General features: G+C 42.9%; 1 protein-coding gene across 3 annotated transcripts; it reads left to right on the top strand.

The window, feature by feature from the left end:
• The first annotated feature begins 248 nt into the window (after nucleotides 1–248).
• On the top strand, nucleotides 249–13,722 carry Mpv17l (MPV17 mitochondrial inner membrane protein like). 3 transcript variants are annotated; one of them, XM_042283495.2, is made up of 4 exons: nucleotides 260–637; nucleotides 6,095–6,165; nucleotides 10,835–10,864; nucleotides 11,032–13,722. In XM_042283495.2, the coding sequence occupies exons 1-4, from the start codon at nucleotides 328–330 to the stop codon at nucleotides 11,203–11,205; spliced, it is 585 nt and encodes a 194-aa protein (XP_042139429.1). In that variant the 5' UTR covers nucleotides 260–327; the 3' UTR covers nucleotides 11,206–13,722. The 3 variants fall into 3 exon arrangements, with proteins under 3 accessions (XP_006983935.2, XP_042139429.1, XP_042139430.1); XM_042283496.2 differs by having other exon boundaries at nucleotides 451–582; XM_006983873.4 differs by lacking the exon at nucleotides 6,095–6,165 and having other exon boundaries at nucleotides 249–637; nucleotides 11,032–11,280.
• Nucleotides 13,723–17,854: the final 4,132 nt, after the last annotated feature.

Genomic DNA, 17,854 nt, shown 5'->3' with positions numbered 1-17,854 from the left:
CAATTTTAAAGTGTAGGAGCCACTAGTTTTGAGCATATTCACAAAGTCGTGAGGTCATCTCCAATGCCCCGATGGCAGCCACAGTTCTTACAATGCCCGGCCTTTGGAAATGACAGATCTGCTTTCTGTCTGAGTGCCTCTCCTCCTGGAGATTTCTTGGAAATTGTCCAAACCTTGTGGACTCTGCACATCGAAGAGGCTCCGCCCTCTTGGTGGCCAGTCGTCACGGGATTGGGCACGCGGGTTGGGTGTGCATAGTGGTGTCCAATCACTCCGGCGCCTGCGGCTCAGTCAGGTGTGCAGGCGCGGAAGGCACCCCGGGTGGGTATGGCGACCTGGTGGCGTGCGTTTCCACGCGCAGCACGGCGCTATCCGTGGCCCACCAACGTGCTGCTCTACGCCGGTCTCTTTTCAGCGGGTGATGCGCTGCAGCAGCGGCTGCGGGGAGGCCCGGCCGACTGGCGCCAGACGCGGCGCGTGGCCACTCTGGCTATAACCTTCCACGGGAACTTCAACTACGTGTGGCTGCGCCTTCTGGAGCGCGCGCTTCCGGGCCGCGCGCCGCGCACGGTCCTGGCCAAGGTGCTGTGCGATCAGACTGTCGGTGGGCCGATTGCCCTCTCTGCCTTCTACGTCGGTGAGGGGCCTAGGCGGGGCCCAGAGTCTGGGATTGGGGCACTGGAGGCCGGGCAGGAGGCGCGGGGTTGGGGGTGGGAGGATGGAGAGTGGGGACTAGGGGCCGCGGAGACCGGAGATCTGAAGCCACTGGGTCTGAGGCAGGAGGTGACATCTCTGCTGCCAGAGAACCAGGGCTAGAAGGAAGCCTTGAAGCAGCGACAGGAGCTCTGAACATTGTGGGACATGAGGTTTTCATGAGGAAGAATTTTAGGGGCTGCTGGCCGGGGGAACTGGAGGTCCAGCATGCCAGGGATTTAGGGGGTTGGTGTCAGGTTGGCGATGTTCAGGAGTGGGGGGGGGTCTATTTTCCTTCAGAAAAGGGCACATCCAAGACACCCTTGCTTAGCCCCGTAGCAGCTGCATCCCTGGGCTCCACCTGCCCTGCAGCCAATACATCAACCAAAAATGAGGGGATCGGTGACTCTGGGGGCAGAGTGCGTGGAATCTGTGATTATAGAAAAGTCATCTCCAGGGCCTTAGCCTTGCTTGGGCAACAAGATTTCCCTGCATGGGTCACACAGAGAATGGAAGGGGGCTGTATACTTGAGAAGGAACTCTCATCACTCTGGCCTGGATGGCCTGGCCTTGGGAAACCTTTCTGCCTGATTTACTGAAAACAACAAAAGGTCTCATGGTTTCTCTCCTCAGCGATTTCTGTACCCTCAAAGGCAGTGGCAGCTGGGGAGGGTCATTCAGTATTTGGAGAGTCTTCTCCAGGGCCTTGGGGATGTTAGATCACCAACAGTTGAACCTAAAGCCTCAGGCCTCAAGCTGTGTCAACTAGACTATATCCCCAGTCTTTAGTTTGTTTTAAATTTTGAGACAGGGATTCACTAAGTTACTCAGGCTGGCCATGAACTTGTGATTCTCCAACTTCAGGCTTTCAAGCTGCTGGAATGACAAGCCTGCCCCACCTGTCCCAGCCTGTCAGTGTCTTCTTAAACCAACTGAGGGTTAGCAAACCATTTAGAAGAAACTTCCCCTCTGGGGGAAGGTATTTAAGGGAGACTGTATTCACTTCCTTTTCTTCTGTAGCCCACAGGAAACATCAAAGACCTGGTGGCTTGTTACAGTCTCAGCTAACGCCATGCTAAGGAGGTCAGTGAAGTCAGAATAGACAAGCAGAGAGCAAGAGCTTTCTGATTTGCTCATGCTCTGTGCCTTGTTCCCTGGTGTGGTCTCTCAGCTAGCTTTGCAAATGGATTCCTGTAGTTACTACAGCTTGGTCAGTAGTGAAGGAGTTAGGAGCCAGGACTTGCCACTTGACAGGCTAGATTCCTATTGAATCTTTGAGCTACCACTTGGGCCGATATACTCAAAATTCCCATGCTATAAATGAGAAAACAGGCATGGAGGGGTTGGAAGTCCACCAGAAGACAGCACAGTCCAGGCTTTCAGCCATGTTTTTCATCTTGATATTGGTGGTCATAGTATGTGTGATCACCCTGAGACTAGGAAATGGTGCTGTCCCAGGGTGTGGGAGATGTAGCTGGAGACTTTCTCTCCAGCTCCCGCCAAGCCCTGCCAGTCCCGGACCCACTTATAAAATAAACACACCAACTTTTATATTATTTAAACTGCTCGGCCATTAGCTCAGGCCTACCATTGTCTAGCTTTTACTCTTATACTCAGCCCATTTCTGTTAATCTATATGTTGCCATGTATTCCATGGCTTTACCTGTTGCCTCTACATGATGCTCCCTGAACGGCAGCTGGTGTCTCCTCCCTCTGCCTTCCTCTCCTTTTCTTCTCTCCTCTCTGTTAGTCCCACCTATACTTCCTGTCTGGCTGCTGGCCAATCAGGGTTTTATTTATACAGAACGATATCCACAGCAGGGAGACACCTGTGATGAAGGCCTGAGGCCTTCTGTTATATCACTGGTCTGGATTTTTGCTGGTTTAGTCTCCTCTGTTTCTTGTTACAGTGAGGGGGAACATGGGTGTGGGAGTTGAAAACTGATACTCGGGTAGTGCACCTGGACAGGTTCTTCTCTTCCACTCCCTAAAGCACTTCATTTTTAGACAGAGCCATGTTGGGTAGTGTAATCTGGCCTTGAGCTCATGGCAGTCCTCCTGCCTCAGCCTCTTGTTTGCTAATTTTACAGGGTCACCATGACTAGCTGTCTTTTCTTCCTTTAAACTCTTCTCATCTGAGTTAGTTGTTAGGAAGGTCAAATAATGTGGTGATGTGAGTACTTAGCATTAACTGGGTAAGCAGATCACAGCACTACAATATTTGCTGGGTTTTGTTTTGAGTCTCATTCTTCTTTTTTTGATTTATTTATTTATTTTATGTATATGATTTTTCTATCTGCATGTCTTTAAAGAGGGCAGCAGATCCCACTAGAGATGGTTGGGAGCCACTATGTGGTTGCTGGGAATTGAACTCAGGACCTCTGGAAGAGCAGCCAATGCTCTTAACCACTGCTCCATCTCTCCAGCCCTCTTGAGTCTCATTCTAAGAATCTCCTGCCATTGGCTGATAACTCTCATATCCCCAACCCCCACCCAAGTGCACAATCAGGGCTGTTAGAAAATTTTAAATGCTGTTATTTTTACACTCTCCTTTAAAAGTGAGGTTTTGGCTCTGTTTCTTGAATGTTAAACTCTGGTAGGAATATACTGATGGGAAATGTGTAGTTGCTAGAATGTCCAGGGCCGAGTAGTTTTTTATTTGTTTGTTTGTTTGTTTGTTTTTTGAGACAGGGTTTCTCTGTGTAGTTTTGGTGCCTGTCCTGGATCTTGCTCTGTAGACCAGGCTGGCCTCGAACTCACAGAGATCCATCTGGCTCTGCCTCCCGAATGCTGGGATTAAAGGCGTGTGCTGCTACTACCACTTGGCTATTTTTAGTTTTTTTTTTTTTTTACATGGGGATATTTTATTTTATTTTATTTTACAATACCATTCAGTTCTACATATCAGCCACGGGTTCCCCTATTCTCCCCCCCTCCCACACCCTCCCCTTACTCCCAGCTCACCCCCCATTCCCACCTCCTCCAGGGCAAATCCTCCCCCGAGGACTGCGATCAACCTGGTAGACTTAGACCAGGCAGGTCCAGTCCCTTCCTCCCAGACTGAGCCAAGTGTCCCTGCATAAGCTCCAGGTTTCAAACAGCCAACTCATGCAATGAGCACAGGACTTGGTCCCACTGCCTAGTTGCCTCCCAAACAACTGTCTCACCTATTCAGAGGGCCTGATCCAGCTGGGGGCCCCTCAGCCTTTGGTTCGAGCTCATGTGTTTCCATTCATTTGGCTTTTTTTTTTTCAATAATTGAGTAAAACCGAAAGTTATTATAAGCCACAGTCATCCTAGGGACCTCCGTGCTATATATATATATAGCCTTCATGGTTCTATGGGTTGTAGTCTGATTGTTCTTTATTTTATATCTAGAATCCACTTATGAGTGAGTACATACCATGACTGTCTTTCTGGGTTTGGGTTACCTCACTCAGTATGATTTTTTATAGTTCCATCCATTTGCCTGCAAATTTCATGCTTTCATTGTTTTTCTCTGCTGAGTAGTACTCCATTGTGTATATGTACCACATTTTTTTCATCCATTCTTCCGTTGACGGGCATCTAGGTTGTTTCCAGGTTCTGGCTATTACAAATAGTGCTGCTAGGAACATAGCTGAGCATGTATCTTTATGGTATGAATCAGCATTCCTTGGGTATATGCCCAAGAGTAGGATGGCTAGGTCTTGAGGTAGTTCGATTCCTAATTTTCTGAGAAACTGCCATACTGATTTCCACAGTGGTTGTACAAGTTTACATTCCCACCAACAGTGGAGGAGTGTTCCCTTTGCTCCACATCCTCTCCAACATTGACTGTCATTGGTGTTTTTGATCGTAGCCATTCTGATAGGTGTAAGGTGGTATCTCAGAGTCGTTTTGATTTGCATTTCTTTGATGATTAAGGATGTTGAGCATTTCTTTAAATGTCTTTCAGCCATTTTTATGTCTTGTTTTGTGAAATCTCTGTTTAGCTCTTTAGCCCATTTTTTAATTGGACTGTTCAGTATTTTGATGTCTAGTTTCTTGAGTTCTTTATATACTGTGGAGATCAGTCCTCTGTCAGATGTGGGGTTGGTAAAGATCTTTTCCCATTCTGTTGGCTGTCTTTTTGTCTTATTGACTGTGTCTTTTGCCATACAAAAGCTTCTCAGTTTCGAGAGGTCCCATTTATTGTTTTTGGTTTTTCGAGACAGGGTTTCTCTGTGTAGCTTTACGCCTTTCCTGGGACTCACTTGGTAGTCCAGGCTGGCCTCGAACTCACAGAGATCCTATTTTTAGTTTTTAAAGGAATGGATTTAGAGTGAGAATGTGGCAGTGTTGCTCAGTGGTAGAGGGTAAGCTTACCATGCTTCAGGCCACAGGTTTAATCCCAGCACAAATAAAAAAGAACAAAAGGAAGGAAGGAGATGAAAAGGGAAAAAGATTAAAGTGTTTTTTTGTTTTGTTTTGTTTTCAAAGTTGGGGCTGGAGCTGCAACTCAGCAGAGTGCTTGTTTAGCACCTGGGCTCTGCCCCAGCAACACCTAGCTGGGCATGGTGGTTCCCATCCATAGTTCCAGCACTTGGGAGGCAGAGGCAGGAGGATCCAGTCATCTTTGGCTACCTAATAGTGAATTTGAGAACAACTTGAAGTTCTGTCTCACAAAATGACAAATAGGCTGGGCGAAGTGGCGCACGCCTTTAATCCCAGCACTCAGGAGTCAGAAACAAGCAGATCTCTGTGAGCTGGAGGCCAGCCTGGGCTACAGAGCTCCAGGGTAGCAAGGGGTATATATAGAGGGGAAAGGAAGGGCTGGAGAGATGACTTAACAGTTAAAAACACTTGTTCCTGCAAAATACCAGGCTTCAATTTCCAGCACCCACATTACAGCTTACAAGCATCCACAGCACTGTGGTATGCATACATATGAGGAAAACATTCAAATACATAAATCTAAATTTTTAAAAATACTTTAAAAACAAAAACAAATAAGGGGACAGAAAGATAGCTCAGCTGGTAAAGGCACTTGCTGCTAAGCCTGACAACCTTGGAACTGACCCCAGAACTTGTTCTCTGATCTCCACACTTGGGCAGCGGCAAGTGCAAACACACACAATAAATAAATAAAGCAAACTCATTATCCAATGCAGAATTAGCTACATTTTGTGGATTTTTCATTTAGATAAATAATCATTCTGCTGTATCTTTTATAACTCACTATTCTCATTTCCTACTTGGTGTTCCTTTAAAACTTGGTTTTAAAATAGAGATATTCTTGTTTTCCTGTTGGGTCAACAGCAACATAGTAAATGGTTGGAATTGGATGTGCCTGGATGCTGTTGGGATGAGAAACTTGAACACACTATTAGATAGTAACCATTCTGGTTCTAAAATCCTTGTGGTATATTTCTATAAATAGGTATGAGCATTCTCCAGGGAAAGGATGACATATTTTTGGACCTGAAGCAGAAATTCTGGAATACATATAAGGTAAGACTGGCTTTTGAAATTGTAATCATATCTTTTTAAATATTTTAAACATTAAAGAACACTTACTTTAGGGGTTATTGAGAAGACTCAGTGGGCAAAGGAATTTGCTGCCAAGCCTGAGGACCTGAGTTCTATTCCTGGGATTTACATGGTGATAGGAGAGAACTAACTCTAACGGTTGTCCCTGAACTCCACATACTTGCTATGGCCTGCCTGCACTTGTGAATGAATGTTCTCACAAGTAGGCACACAGACAGACAGATATCTCTGTCTCTCTCTCACTTTCTCTCTCTCACACACACACTCTAAATGAATGTGATTTTTTTTTTTTATTGTCGGACTGAGGACTGAACCCAGGGCCTTGTGCTTGCTAGGCAAGCGCTCTACCACCGAGCTAAATCCCCAACCCCAAATGTGATTTTTAAAAATAAACATTTTAATACAACTTTTTTCCCCACTGAAGATTGAACTTATGCCTAATGACAAGCACTGAGTTCCATGCCTGCCTCCTTGACTGCTTGCTTTGAGATGGGGTCTCATACAACCCAAACTGGCCTTGAATTCTTGATCCTCCTGCCTCCACCTCCCAAGAGCTGAGATTACAGATATGTGCCGTCATGCTGAGCTCCCTAGCTTTTCAAAATTAATGACATTATTTATTTAGTGGAATGATGGGGTTTAGGAGTGTGGAAGTCAGAGGACAATGTGTGGGAGCCAGGGATTGAACTCAGGTCATCAGACTTAGCAGCAAGCTCCTTTCACTCACTGAACCATCTTGCTAGCCCACCTAGCTTTTCTTTTAGTCTCTTCTTTCCCTTTTCCTCCCTTCTTTCTTTTTTTTCCTCCCCCCTCCTCCCCTTCTCCCCTCCCTCCCACCTTCCTTTCTTTCTTGAATCATGGACTCTAAGTTGACCACATGGCATTCAGTTCACTGTAGCTCAGCCAGCCATGAACTGTTGATTCCTGGGATCCTCAACGTTTTGAGGAGCTGGGATTACAGTTGAGGCCACCAGGACCAGCTTAAAACAACTATGATGAAATCAGGCTTACAGTTTGGTTGATCTGGGAATACAATATTTTGAAAAAGATCTGTCTTAATTTGTTGTAGTTTGTTTTATTTTGAAAATGAACATCTTGTAATGTTGCCAAATTGGCGTACAACTTTTGGACTCAAGGAGGCTTCCTGCCTCAGCCTCCCAAGTAGCTGAGACTGTAGGTCAGTGCACTAAATGTTTCTAGCTTGAATATGTTGGGATGGATACATTTGAGGAGGCCTCAGGGCATCTACTTCTCAGGGATGGGAAATAAACACTATCACTGCATTCACACAGGTGTTCACGATGATTTCTGACTTCATTAGATTTATTCTTACAAGCAATCACAATTTATTCAATAGGTTTCCAAACCTATTCACAAAACAGGATTGTAGGCTGTGGGTCGGCAAGGATTCGTTCCCACTGCCAGTGCATCCAGGTGTGAGTTCTGTTGAGTCTTTGTGAAAAGAGCCTTCTGGATGTCACAGAGGTGTTTCCCGAGATTATTCCTAGTGAAGCAAATCCCCTGTTGTGTTCTTTATTCAGTACAAAGATATATGTTGCTGTTGATCCAACACTACCCATCATTCAGTGAAGGCTTATTGTCTTCAGGCCTGGCAAAGTCAGTGACATTTCTCAGCTCTGACACAGCAATTCAATTAATAATAACAATCAGATAGATAAATTTTTAGGATTCCAGGATATTCCTAGTATCTTACAGGTACTTAATCCTCTATTCAGAGCAGTGCTGAGGGGTAGAGCTATAGCTTGGAGGTAGAAGTGTTTGTTTAGTGGGAGTGGGGAGGAGAGCTCTCAGTTTAAAAACACAAAAGTCAAAACAAAACGAAACCATATTGAGCTCTCACCTGCACTGTTTCTAGAATCTTCTGATGAATGGTTATAAGCCCCAGAAGCAACATTGCTCATTTGATGATTGAAGGCAAAGGGGAGATTTGAACTGTAGAACTCCCTGAATCACTATAGTTAGGGACATTTCCTGCAAGGAAGGGGTTTAGAACTCTTTTTATTTTTTTTTACTACTTTTGGTTTTTTGAGACAGGGTTTCTCTGTGTAGTTTTGGTGCCTGTCCTGGGTCTTGCTCTGTAGACCAGTCTCGCCTTGAACTCACAGAGATCCACCTGGCTCTGCCTCCTGAGTGCTGGGATTAAAGGTGTGCACCACTGCCACCCAGCTGGGTTTAGAACTCTTGCTACTTCTCTTGGAATAGAAATTGTGCCTCCACAGAGACTTTGGAATGTGATTTCCTTGTCCTTTATTTTAGAAGGGGGAGTATCAAGAGAGATACACACATATGACATGTTTTATTAATTTATATATTTATTGGTTTTATTCTTTGTTTTGAAACATGGTCTCACTATGTAGCCCAGGCTGGCCCAAACCTACTCTGTACTCAAGGATGGTCCCAAAATGTACAGTAATCCTCATGCCTCAGCCTCCTGAGTGCTGAGATTATAGGCATTGTAGGCCACCACAATGTGCTGTACATCTAATGTTAGAAAGAACAGGAAGCAGGATTGGAAGTGCAAGTCATTGGTAATCTCCTCCCGCAGTGTTGCCTTGGGTGCAGAGTCTTGGGAATCCTGGCTTATCTTCTGTTTTTATCCCTTTTGGGGACTGGGATCAGACCCAAGTCCTCACGTATGTTAGGCAAGTAATGTATCACTCCCTACTTACCCTAGTCCTACCTCTATTATTGTCATTATTGAAACAGGTCTCATGTAGCTAAGGTTGTCACTGAGCTGAGGATGACCTTGTGTGCTGGGATTTGAACCCAGAGATTTGTGGATGCAAGGCACTCTACCAACTGAGCCATATCCTCAGCCTTATTTACTTATTTTTTGCAGTGCTAGAGAATGACTTTGGGCTTCAAGCATGCTAGACATGCATGCTACCATTGAGTTATACCCAGCTCTTTTTTGAGACTTGGAACTTGCAATCCTCCTGCTTTAGTTTCCCAAGTAGCTGGGATCACACATTCTCCTAAGTAGCCTGTGCCTCATTCCCCTCCATTTTCTTTCCCCTTCCATTCCATTCCCTCTTTTTCCCACAGTGCTGGGGCTGGGATTCAGGGCCCAGTGCATGCGCCATCTTAGCCTCTCTGATTCTGCCTGAGCTGCCCTGATGTGCTGGGGTTGGGCGGTGAGTCTTCCCAGCACTGGTGTTCACCAGGTGTCACTCAGCACTGTACTGTGAGCAACGGCCTGTTCTTCTGTCCCAGCCACTTCTTTATTGTGGGTGTGTACTCTGGGGTTCTTGTTTTCTTCCAGGCTTTAAAACTCATTACTGGGTTTAATTCTTTTTGGTGCTCGCAGCATTCCAGAGTTGGTCAGTGGGAGGTCCTTCAAGCTGATTTCTGTGCCCCTACAGAAAGACCCCTGTCTTACACACACACACACACACACACACACACACACACACACACACACACACACATTCTACCTCCTAGTGGCTAGGATTAAAGATTTGCCATCACGCCTGGCTCATGTATGTATTTTCTAAAAATTAATTATTGATAGTTAAATTAATACTTATAACCCCAGCACTCAGAAGGCTGAGGCAGAAGGACTGCCATGAGTTTGAGATCAAACTGAGGTACAGAGCAAGACCCAGTTACAAAAGCAAATAAATTAAAAGAGAAAGATTTTAAAAATTAAGAGGATGGCGAGATGGCTCAGTGGGTAAATGGGCCTGAGTTTAGTCTCCAAGATTCCCGCAAGTATCTTCACACACACACACACACACACACACACACACACACACACACACACACTAAACAAATGTAAGAAGAAATTTGTAATGTCAGCCAATCTTGTTCTGTACCAAGAGATAGCATAGATATATTGTTTGCATATTGTTCCATAAAGAACTGTTTGGAGCCAGGCGGTGGTGGTGCACACCTTTGATCCCAGCACTCGGGAGGCAGAGGCAGGTGGATCTCTGTGAGTTCAAGGCCAGCCTAGTCTTCAAAACAAGTTCCAGATAGCCAGAACTACACAGTGAAACCCTGTCTCAAAAAACCCAAACCAACCAACCAAACAACCAACCAAACAAACAAACAAAAAGAATTGTTTGGATAAATCAGCTTTTTTTGTGCATGCCTTTAGTTCCAGCAGTGGAGAAGCAGAGACAGGTGAATCTGTGTGAGTTCTAAGCCAGCTTGGTTTATAGAGTGGGCGAAACTCCAGGCCAACCAATGATACATAGTGATACCCTATCTCAAAAAAAATTTTTTGGGGGGGGGGCGGGGGTTGGAATATACTTTGAAAAATTCACTGATAAAAACATATGTATATTATATGCTGTTACTCACTTGGAAATTATAATATATAAATACATGTGATTATTTTTAAAGTACCTATTTCTTCCAGAATTTTTGACTGAAATTTTATTCTGTACTTATAACTAACAAAAGGTGTACTGGCTTACAAGTTGTGGCCTCAAGTCTCCACCTGCTCTATTCTCAAGGTATCAAGATGTCTTCATTTAATCAGCTCAGAGTACAATCTAGTCCTACTGGGCACCCTACGTGCCTGGCATTTCTTAGTCTCTTATAGAATGAACTGTGCTTGCTTTGTAACTAGACAGCATTCTAATGAGGGTTTTCTTTATTCCAGAGTGGTCTGATGTACTGGCCTTTTGTGCAGGTGAGTGCAAATCTATAGAGAATCTGCGGCTGGGTCTTGGCGCAGTGGTAGAGCATTTGCCTAGCATGTGTTAGGCCCTGAGTTTAGTCCCTAGCGTGGAATAAAAACAAAACCCAAAACAAACTCTGTTACCTGTCCATTCCTAATAGACTCTCTTTGCATTGCAGCTAACCAACTTCAGCCTTGTCCCTGTGCACTGGAGAACAGCTTATACGGGACTGTGTGGTTTCCTCTGGGCCACCTTCCTCTGCTTTTCTCAGCAGAGCGGTGATGGCACAGTGAAGTCCCTGTTCATCTTCTTTCGCAGGAAAGAGGTGGGTGATGGGCCTCCAGAGAAGTGAGGAGTCCAGGACTCCCTTCCAGACTCAGTTACATTTCTCCATTGCTCTCAATCACCTGCAGCAGGCCTGCTTCACTGAGCAGTTACTATGGGCTCCATAGGCCACTTGTTTCAAAATGATTGTTTTAACTGTTATCCAAACCCTTCCTATTCATTCCAGTCTGAAAGTCTTATTTTCCTGATGTTTTCACATCTCTAGTGCTTTGGTTAAAATTACAACAGTGACAGGTGATATTTTAGAGTTATTAATTCGTTTATTCTAATATAAGACCAGTTGCATTAAAAAAAACCCTCTAGTTTTGATTGTTTATATTTCTAGCCTAAACTCTCAGGCAATTTCCTACACACTTTGGGATCAAATTGCCTTTTGTCCTTATAGTAAGTTTCTATCTATATAGAATTCAGTCAAGAAGATTGAATAACCAGCCTCCTCAGATACTCAATAATAATTTATTATTACACCAACAATAAAATTCTGTAAGCAGATGTTTTTATCTTCAAAAAGGAATAATGTTGGATATCTGCTATAGAATATTTTATTGTTGCTGTCTACTTGTTTTCTTTCTAAGATAGGGTCTCTCTTTGTGTAGCTCAGGCTGCCCTGGAACTTACTATGTACCTACCCCAGGTTGGGCTTCAGTCTTCCAAGTGCTGAGATTACAGGCATGAGCCATCATGTCTTACTCCTCTACTTTTATATTATACCATTCAAGTGTACTACTCTTTAATTGATATCTTCTAGCTTTGAGAAGATACAATTGACAAGCACTCTAATTCCTACATACATGAAATAAAATATTTGGCTTCTTAATGAACTATATTAAATGAAAATTCTAGAAAACTAATCATTTTCTTCCTCTCTAAGGAAGAACTCTAATCTATACTCTACCAGTGTACACAGTTTGCAGTAATCCTCTTGCCTCTGCCTTCCAAATGCTGGAACTACAACATGAGCCATGCCTGGCTTTGTGTGTGTGTGTGTGTGTGTGTGTGTGTTTATGGTACTAGGGATAGAACATAGAGTCTTGCACATGCCAGGCAAAAGCTCTGTCACTAGCTACACCCCAGGATGCTGACAGTATTCTTTTATAATTCAGTGCTTTAAAGTGGACTCAAGAAACATCAGCCAGTCTTTCACATTTATTCAGTTTATCTAATCTCAGCCAGCCACCATCAGGTTTCAAAATTATATAAATAACAAGGTGTGGAGGTGTGTGCCTGTCTACTTGGGAGACTAATGGAGGAGGATCATTTCAGCCTAGAGTTCAAGACTGCACTGGACAAAACAGCAAGTCCCTGTCTCAAAACTACAAAAATAAAAAATTTAAGACTATGACTATCTCAAGAAATTTCAACAATCTCTCCTAAAAATGACCCCCATGGGTCTGTTGCTTCTACTGGCATACTTGACAAATTTCAAGACGTGAAACACTGAATTCTGAGTTTATCTTGAGAATGTACATTTAAGGTCATTTTTAGAATTCATACTTAAATTTCTAAGCAAGTAATTTATATGGTTTGTAATATGTTTGTACTGTCTAAGTGACTAAGTTATTGGAATGTAATAGATATGAATGTATTTTATGTTAGGGCAATAGTAAGAACATTTCTTGGTGACTGTATGCTTTTGAAAGTTGGCTGACTTTAGTGGCCTGCCTGTGTTCAGTAGGTAGGAATGGGATCCCTGGGGCAACAGGGCTTTACTTGAGCAGCTGAATGGAATTAATGAGCTCAGGATTCAGCAGGAGATATTGCATCAGTTTGGATGAGAATGGCCCCCATTGGCTCATAGATTTGAATACTTAATCATCAGGGAGTGGAACTGTTTGAAAGGATTAGGAACTGTGGCCTTGTTGGAGTGGGTGTGGCCTTATAGAAGAAGTGTGTCACTGGGGGTGGGATTTGGGGTTTCTGAAGCCCAAGCCAGGTCCAGTGTCTCCCTCTCTTCCTGTTGCCTGAGGATCCAGTTGTAGAACTCTCAGCTGTTTCTCCAGCACCATGTCTGCCTGCATGCCACCATGCTTCTCACCATGATGAAGGGAGCAGGTAAAAGCACCGTGGCCTGAATACTGCCATTTTGACTTCAGACTCCATTTTACTTGCAGGGTTAAATAAAGTTCTGGTTCCCAAGTCCTAGGAGAGCTGGGAACTTTCCAATAGCTGATCCTACCTCTCCCTTAAACAATAGAAATAATCACTATGCATCTTTAGTTCCCTAGAAACAATATGACTGTTCGTAACAACAGAAGGAACAAATGAATCTGATTGGTTGGACTGAAAGGCTTGCATTGTATATTGATTAACAATGAAGGAACACCCTAATTGCTAAATCCTGATTGGTGAAAATTGTAACTGTAACTTGGCAACAAATGTTTGTGATTTTTGTGCTTATAAACCCCACTTCTGCCCTTTCTTGGGGCTGTCAGGAGAAACAAGGCTCCTAAGTCCTTGTCCTGCAGCCCTGATCAATCAGTGCCCCGTTTATGTGGTGACTTAATAAAATCTTTGGAACCCATAAGTGTTGCCTCTCTCTTTCTTCATGGTGCATAATGGGCTAGGTATGACACAATAAAGGACTAGACCTCTGGAACTGTAAGCAAGCCCTAATTAAATGCTTTCCTTTATAAGAGTTGCTGTGTTCATAGTGTCTCTTCACATCAATAGAACACTGACTAAGACAATCAGTAATGGGGAGAGAGATCAAAGAAAGGTACCCTGTGTGAACCTCTGGCCTCCATGGGCACACACATACCTGTGAACATCCATACACATACATGCATACTATCTTCACATACACACACACACACACACACACACACACACACACACACACACACACACACAGATGATGATGTGCCTGACCTCTGACTTTGACACACACACATACATGCACACAACTATGTAACTATGTATATGTGTAAATATACAGATACAGAATGTACTGAGATGTAGCTCAGTGGCACAATTCTTGCCTAGGGGTTATTCAAAGAAGGAGAAAGAGGGCAGAAGACAGGATAAAGGGAGGCAGATAGAGGAAGGAAGGACTAACAATATTCTCTGGCCATTTCTCAGCTTTGTAAAAATGTAGTGCTTCGGTGCAGTAGCTTTGTAATTAAAAGCCTTATTGGAAGTTACTGTTTTATCCATATCATAGTATAGTGAGAATTAGACCATTTGAGAGCTGGTGACAATTTTTGTAAGAACTGAGTTTGAGAACTTGTTTTAGTATTTCCATGTTTTTCTCAGTATGTGTTTAGTGCCTACAGCAGAGTCAATGAAATTTGTCAGTTAGGGATTTGTTTTTGGGAAAATTTAATTGCTATCTGGTCTGTAGCAGAAGAAATCATATAATGACTAAAAGAAATTAGAGATACTTGGCTGGTATGGTGTCTCATTCCTGTCATAACAGCAGGGAGACACAGGCAGGATGACCAGGAGTTCAAAGTCATCCTCAGCAAGTTCAAGGCCACCTTGGGCTACATGAGCCCCTGTCTGAAAGACAAAGCAAAACCAAAACAAAAGCCAATTTAGAAAAGAGAAGAAAAGAAAAGGAGGGCCTGGAGAAGTGGCTCATTGGTTAAGAGCATTGTCTGCTCTTGCAGAGGATGGCGGTGGGGTTGGTTCCCAGCTCCCACATGGCAGCTCACAACCTCTTGTAACTCCAGTTCCAGGAGATCCAACACCCTTGGCTCCTCAGGCACCAAACATGCACTCAACATACCCATACAGATAAAATAAAAATAATTTTTAAAAAAATCTCTGAGAAAGGTCAGGTGTGCTAGTCAGATCTCTGAGTTCAAGGCCAGCCTGCTCTACATTGTTGAGTTCCAGGTCAATCAGAGCTGCAAAGTGACACTAAGAAACACAGTTACTAAAAGTTATGGTTACAGTGTAAAGAAGAAAACACTTTAACATTCTAGTACTTCACCAACAATTGTTACTTTTGTTTTTAACCATTTGAGGAGGGAAATTTTCTTCCCCATTTCCTTTACATTAAAATCTAGAGTTAAAGAAAATTAACTTCTGCCTTTGGAGTGTATCTAAATAGGGCTTTCATATTAACTATGTAACTGCACTGGACCAAATTAAATGTATCTCTTCTAAAGACATAGATGACCCAAGGTACAGTTCCTAAGTCATAAGCCCTTCTGACTGCCTTGATTACTGTTTTCCTTTTAAAGACCATCATCCTTCATGATTGATTTGGAGCTATGAAAAAATTACTATTTTTTTCTACACAGGCCATTTACTTCTAGCTCATTTGAATTTTATATACATTTCTACAGTGTTCGCCAAAACACATTATGTCTAGAACACACTTGACATATCCAGGAGACAGCTTTCATTTACAATTAGGTTCATGGTAGCTAGAGTTTTCCTGCCTTGCCCATTCAGGACAATCTTTGTCACCCTCCAGTCCCACAGCCACTCAAACCCAACCAAGTAAACACAGAGACTTATATTGCTTACAAACTGTATGGCCGTGGCAGGCTTCTTGCTAACTATTCTTATAGCTTAAATTAATCCATTTCCACAAATCTATACCCTGCCACGTGGCTCGTGGCTTACCGGCATCTTTTCATGCTGCTTGTCCTGGTGGCGGCTGGCAGTGACTCCTTCTGCATTCCTGTTCTTTCTTTTCTCCTCTCTGTTAGTCCCTCCTATACTTCCTGCCTAGCCACTGGCCAATCAGTGTTTTATTTATTGACCAATCAGAGCAACACATTTGCCATACAGAACATCCCACAGCAGTTCATTGTTGTTGATTTTTTGTTTTTTAAATCTTTTGGCTCTTTACTTTTTTTTGTCTTTGGGGGGCCTGCCACCCAGCTCTCAAATAAATCACGTGTAGGCTTATTCTTTCTTATAATGCCTGGCCTTAGCTTGGCTTATTTCTAGCCAGCTTTTCTTAACTCAAATTATCTTGTCTACCTTTTGACTCTGGGCTTTTTATCTTTATCTGATATACCTTTCTTTATTTTGTACTCTGTAGCTTGCTGTGTAGTTGGGTGGCTGACCCCTGGAGTCCAACTCCATCTCTTGCTTCTCCATCTCTCTTGCTTTTTTCTCCTATTTATTCTTTCTGCCTGTCAGCCCTGCCTTTCCTTTCTCCAGCCTTGCTATTGGCCATTCAATTCATTATTAGACCAGTCAGGTGTTTTAGACAGGCAAAGTAACACAGCTTTACAGAGTTAAACAAATGCAACATAAAAGAATGCAACACATCTTTACATCATTAAACAAATGTTCCACAGCATAAACAAATGTAACACATCCTTAATATTCTACAACATTTCCCCCTTTTTGTCTAAATAAAAATGAAAATTTTTAACTTAATACAGTGAAACTATATACAATAAAAACAGTTATCAAGTAAGAATTACAGTTACAATATTCAGTCCATTGTATTTAGCAAATTTAGAGAAAACATTCCACCATTCATCCCATCTTAGTGACTCCAAAGTTTTATACCTAATTTACTATCTATCATAACTAAGGAAAACTGAAACTCTAATTATTTAGTCTTTTTTTTTTTTTTTGGTTTTTCGAGACAGGGTTTCTCTGTGTAGCTTTGCGCCTTTTCCTGGAACTCACTTGGTAGCCCAGGCTGGCCTCGAACTCACAGAGATCCACCTGGCTCTGCCTCCCGAGTGCTGGGATTAAAGGCGTGCACTAATTATTTAGTCTTTAACTCCATCAAAGAAGGGTGTACTATTACCTGAGTAAACAGGAAGTGTATTCCAAGCAACTTCCAAAATTCTAGAAATGACAGAGACATCTGACTGTCTGAACAGTCATCCAAAGTTCCTCTGCAATGTTGGGGCATCCATCTTCAGCCTACAGGCCTAAAATATATGACTTTTCTGTGAAGCAGTAAATTTGAAGTCAAAGTTCATCAGTCACTTTCGTCTGTGTCTTGCAGAATGTCTGGCAGACTCTTCCATGAAGCAGTCATTTTGAAGGACTGTCCTGCCTTGTCTTGGCAAAGTTCAACAGTCTTTTTCCTGTGTCCCTGCTTGTCCAGCCTTACTATGCTGTCAGCAGTCAAAAGCAAGAGCACTTTCTTGCCCAGTGGCTATCCATGTCACAGTGAAAGTAAACTCTGCATGGAGTGTCTTCATTGGTGCTGCCAGGAGCAGATGTCTCTCACTGTCATGAAAAACTTTAGGTTATTAAACATCTTAAATGCCATATTCTGTAGATTTTTGAAGTGTTTGAAAATCATCTATCTAAAATATACCTGCTTAACCTTGAAAAATATACCTAATGTGATTACAAGCTTGATTATTACAGGTTAACTACTAACCTCATTTATTAATTACACATTGCATTTTTAAATGAGCAGAATAAGCACAATACCCTAAACAAGAGTAGAATCTTGCATTCAGTATAACAAAAATAACTTTAAATTTATATCAATATACCAAAACCCATGCCAATACAAAATATCTGAGATTAATGGTTGTCTTTTTATCCTATATTCCTATATTCCCCTAAATGATAACAATCATCCATAACCCACCAAAAACCAAAGACCACCCATCCCATCACTTGGGAATGTGGGCATCATGTTCTCCAGACTGCTTTCTGCTGTCTGTGATCAAAGACATCTTTAAGGGTCCCAGAGAAAATTTGAGAGAATGGCCAAG

This window comes from Peromyscus maniculatus, chromosome 8, assembly GCF_049852395.1.
Source record: "Peromyscus maniculatus bairdii isolate BWxNUB_F1_BW_parent chromosome 8, HU_Pman_BW_mat_3.1, whole genome shotgun sequence".
In the NCBI taxonomy this organism is placed as follows: domain Eukaryota; kingdom Metazoa; phylum Chordata; class Mammalia; order Rodentia; family Cricetidae; genus Peromyscus; species Peromyscus maniculatus.
This window is presented reverse-complemented; position numbering and strand designations above follow the sequence as displayed.

Bases quoted from the DNA above. Each gene is read 5' to 3' on its own strand.
- Mpv17l (XM_042283495.2), top strand. From the start codon at position 328: ATGGCGACCTGGTGGCGTGCGTTTCCACGCGCAGCACGGCGCTATCCG. The intron at 6,166-10,834 runs GTAAGACTGGCT...TCTTTATTCCAG, and splicing joins AATTCTGGAATACATATAAG to AGTGGTCTGATGTACTGGCC. The intron at 10,865-11,031 runs GTGAGTGCAAAT...TTTGCATTGCAG, and splicing joins TGTACTGGCCTTTTGTGCAG to CTAACCAACTTCAGCCTTGT.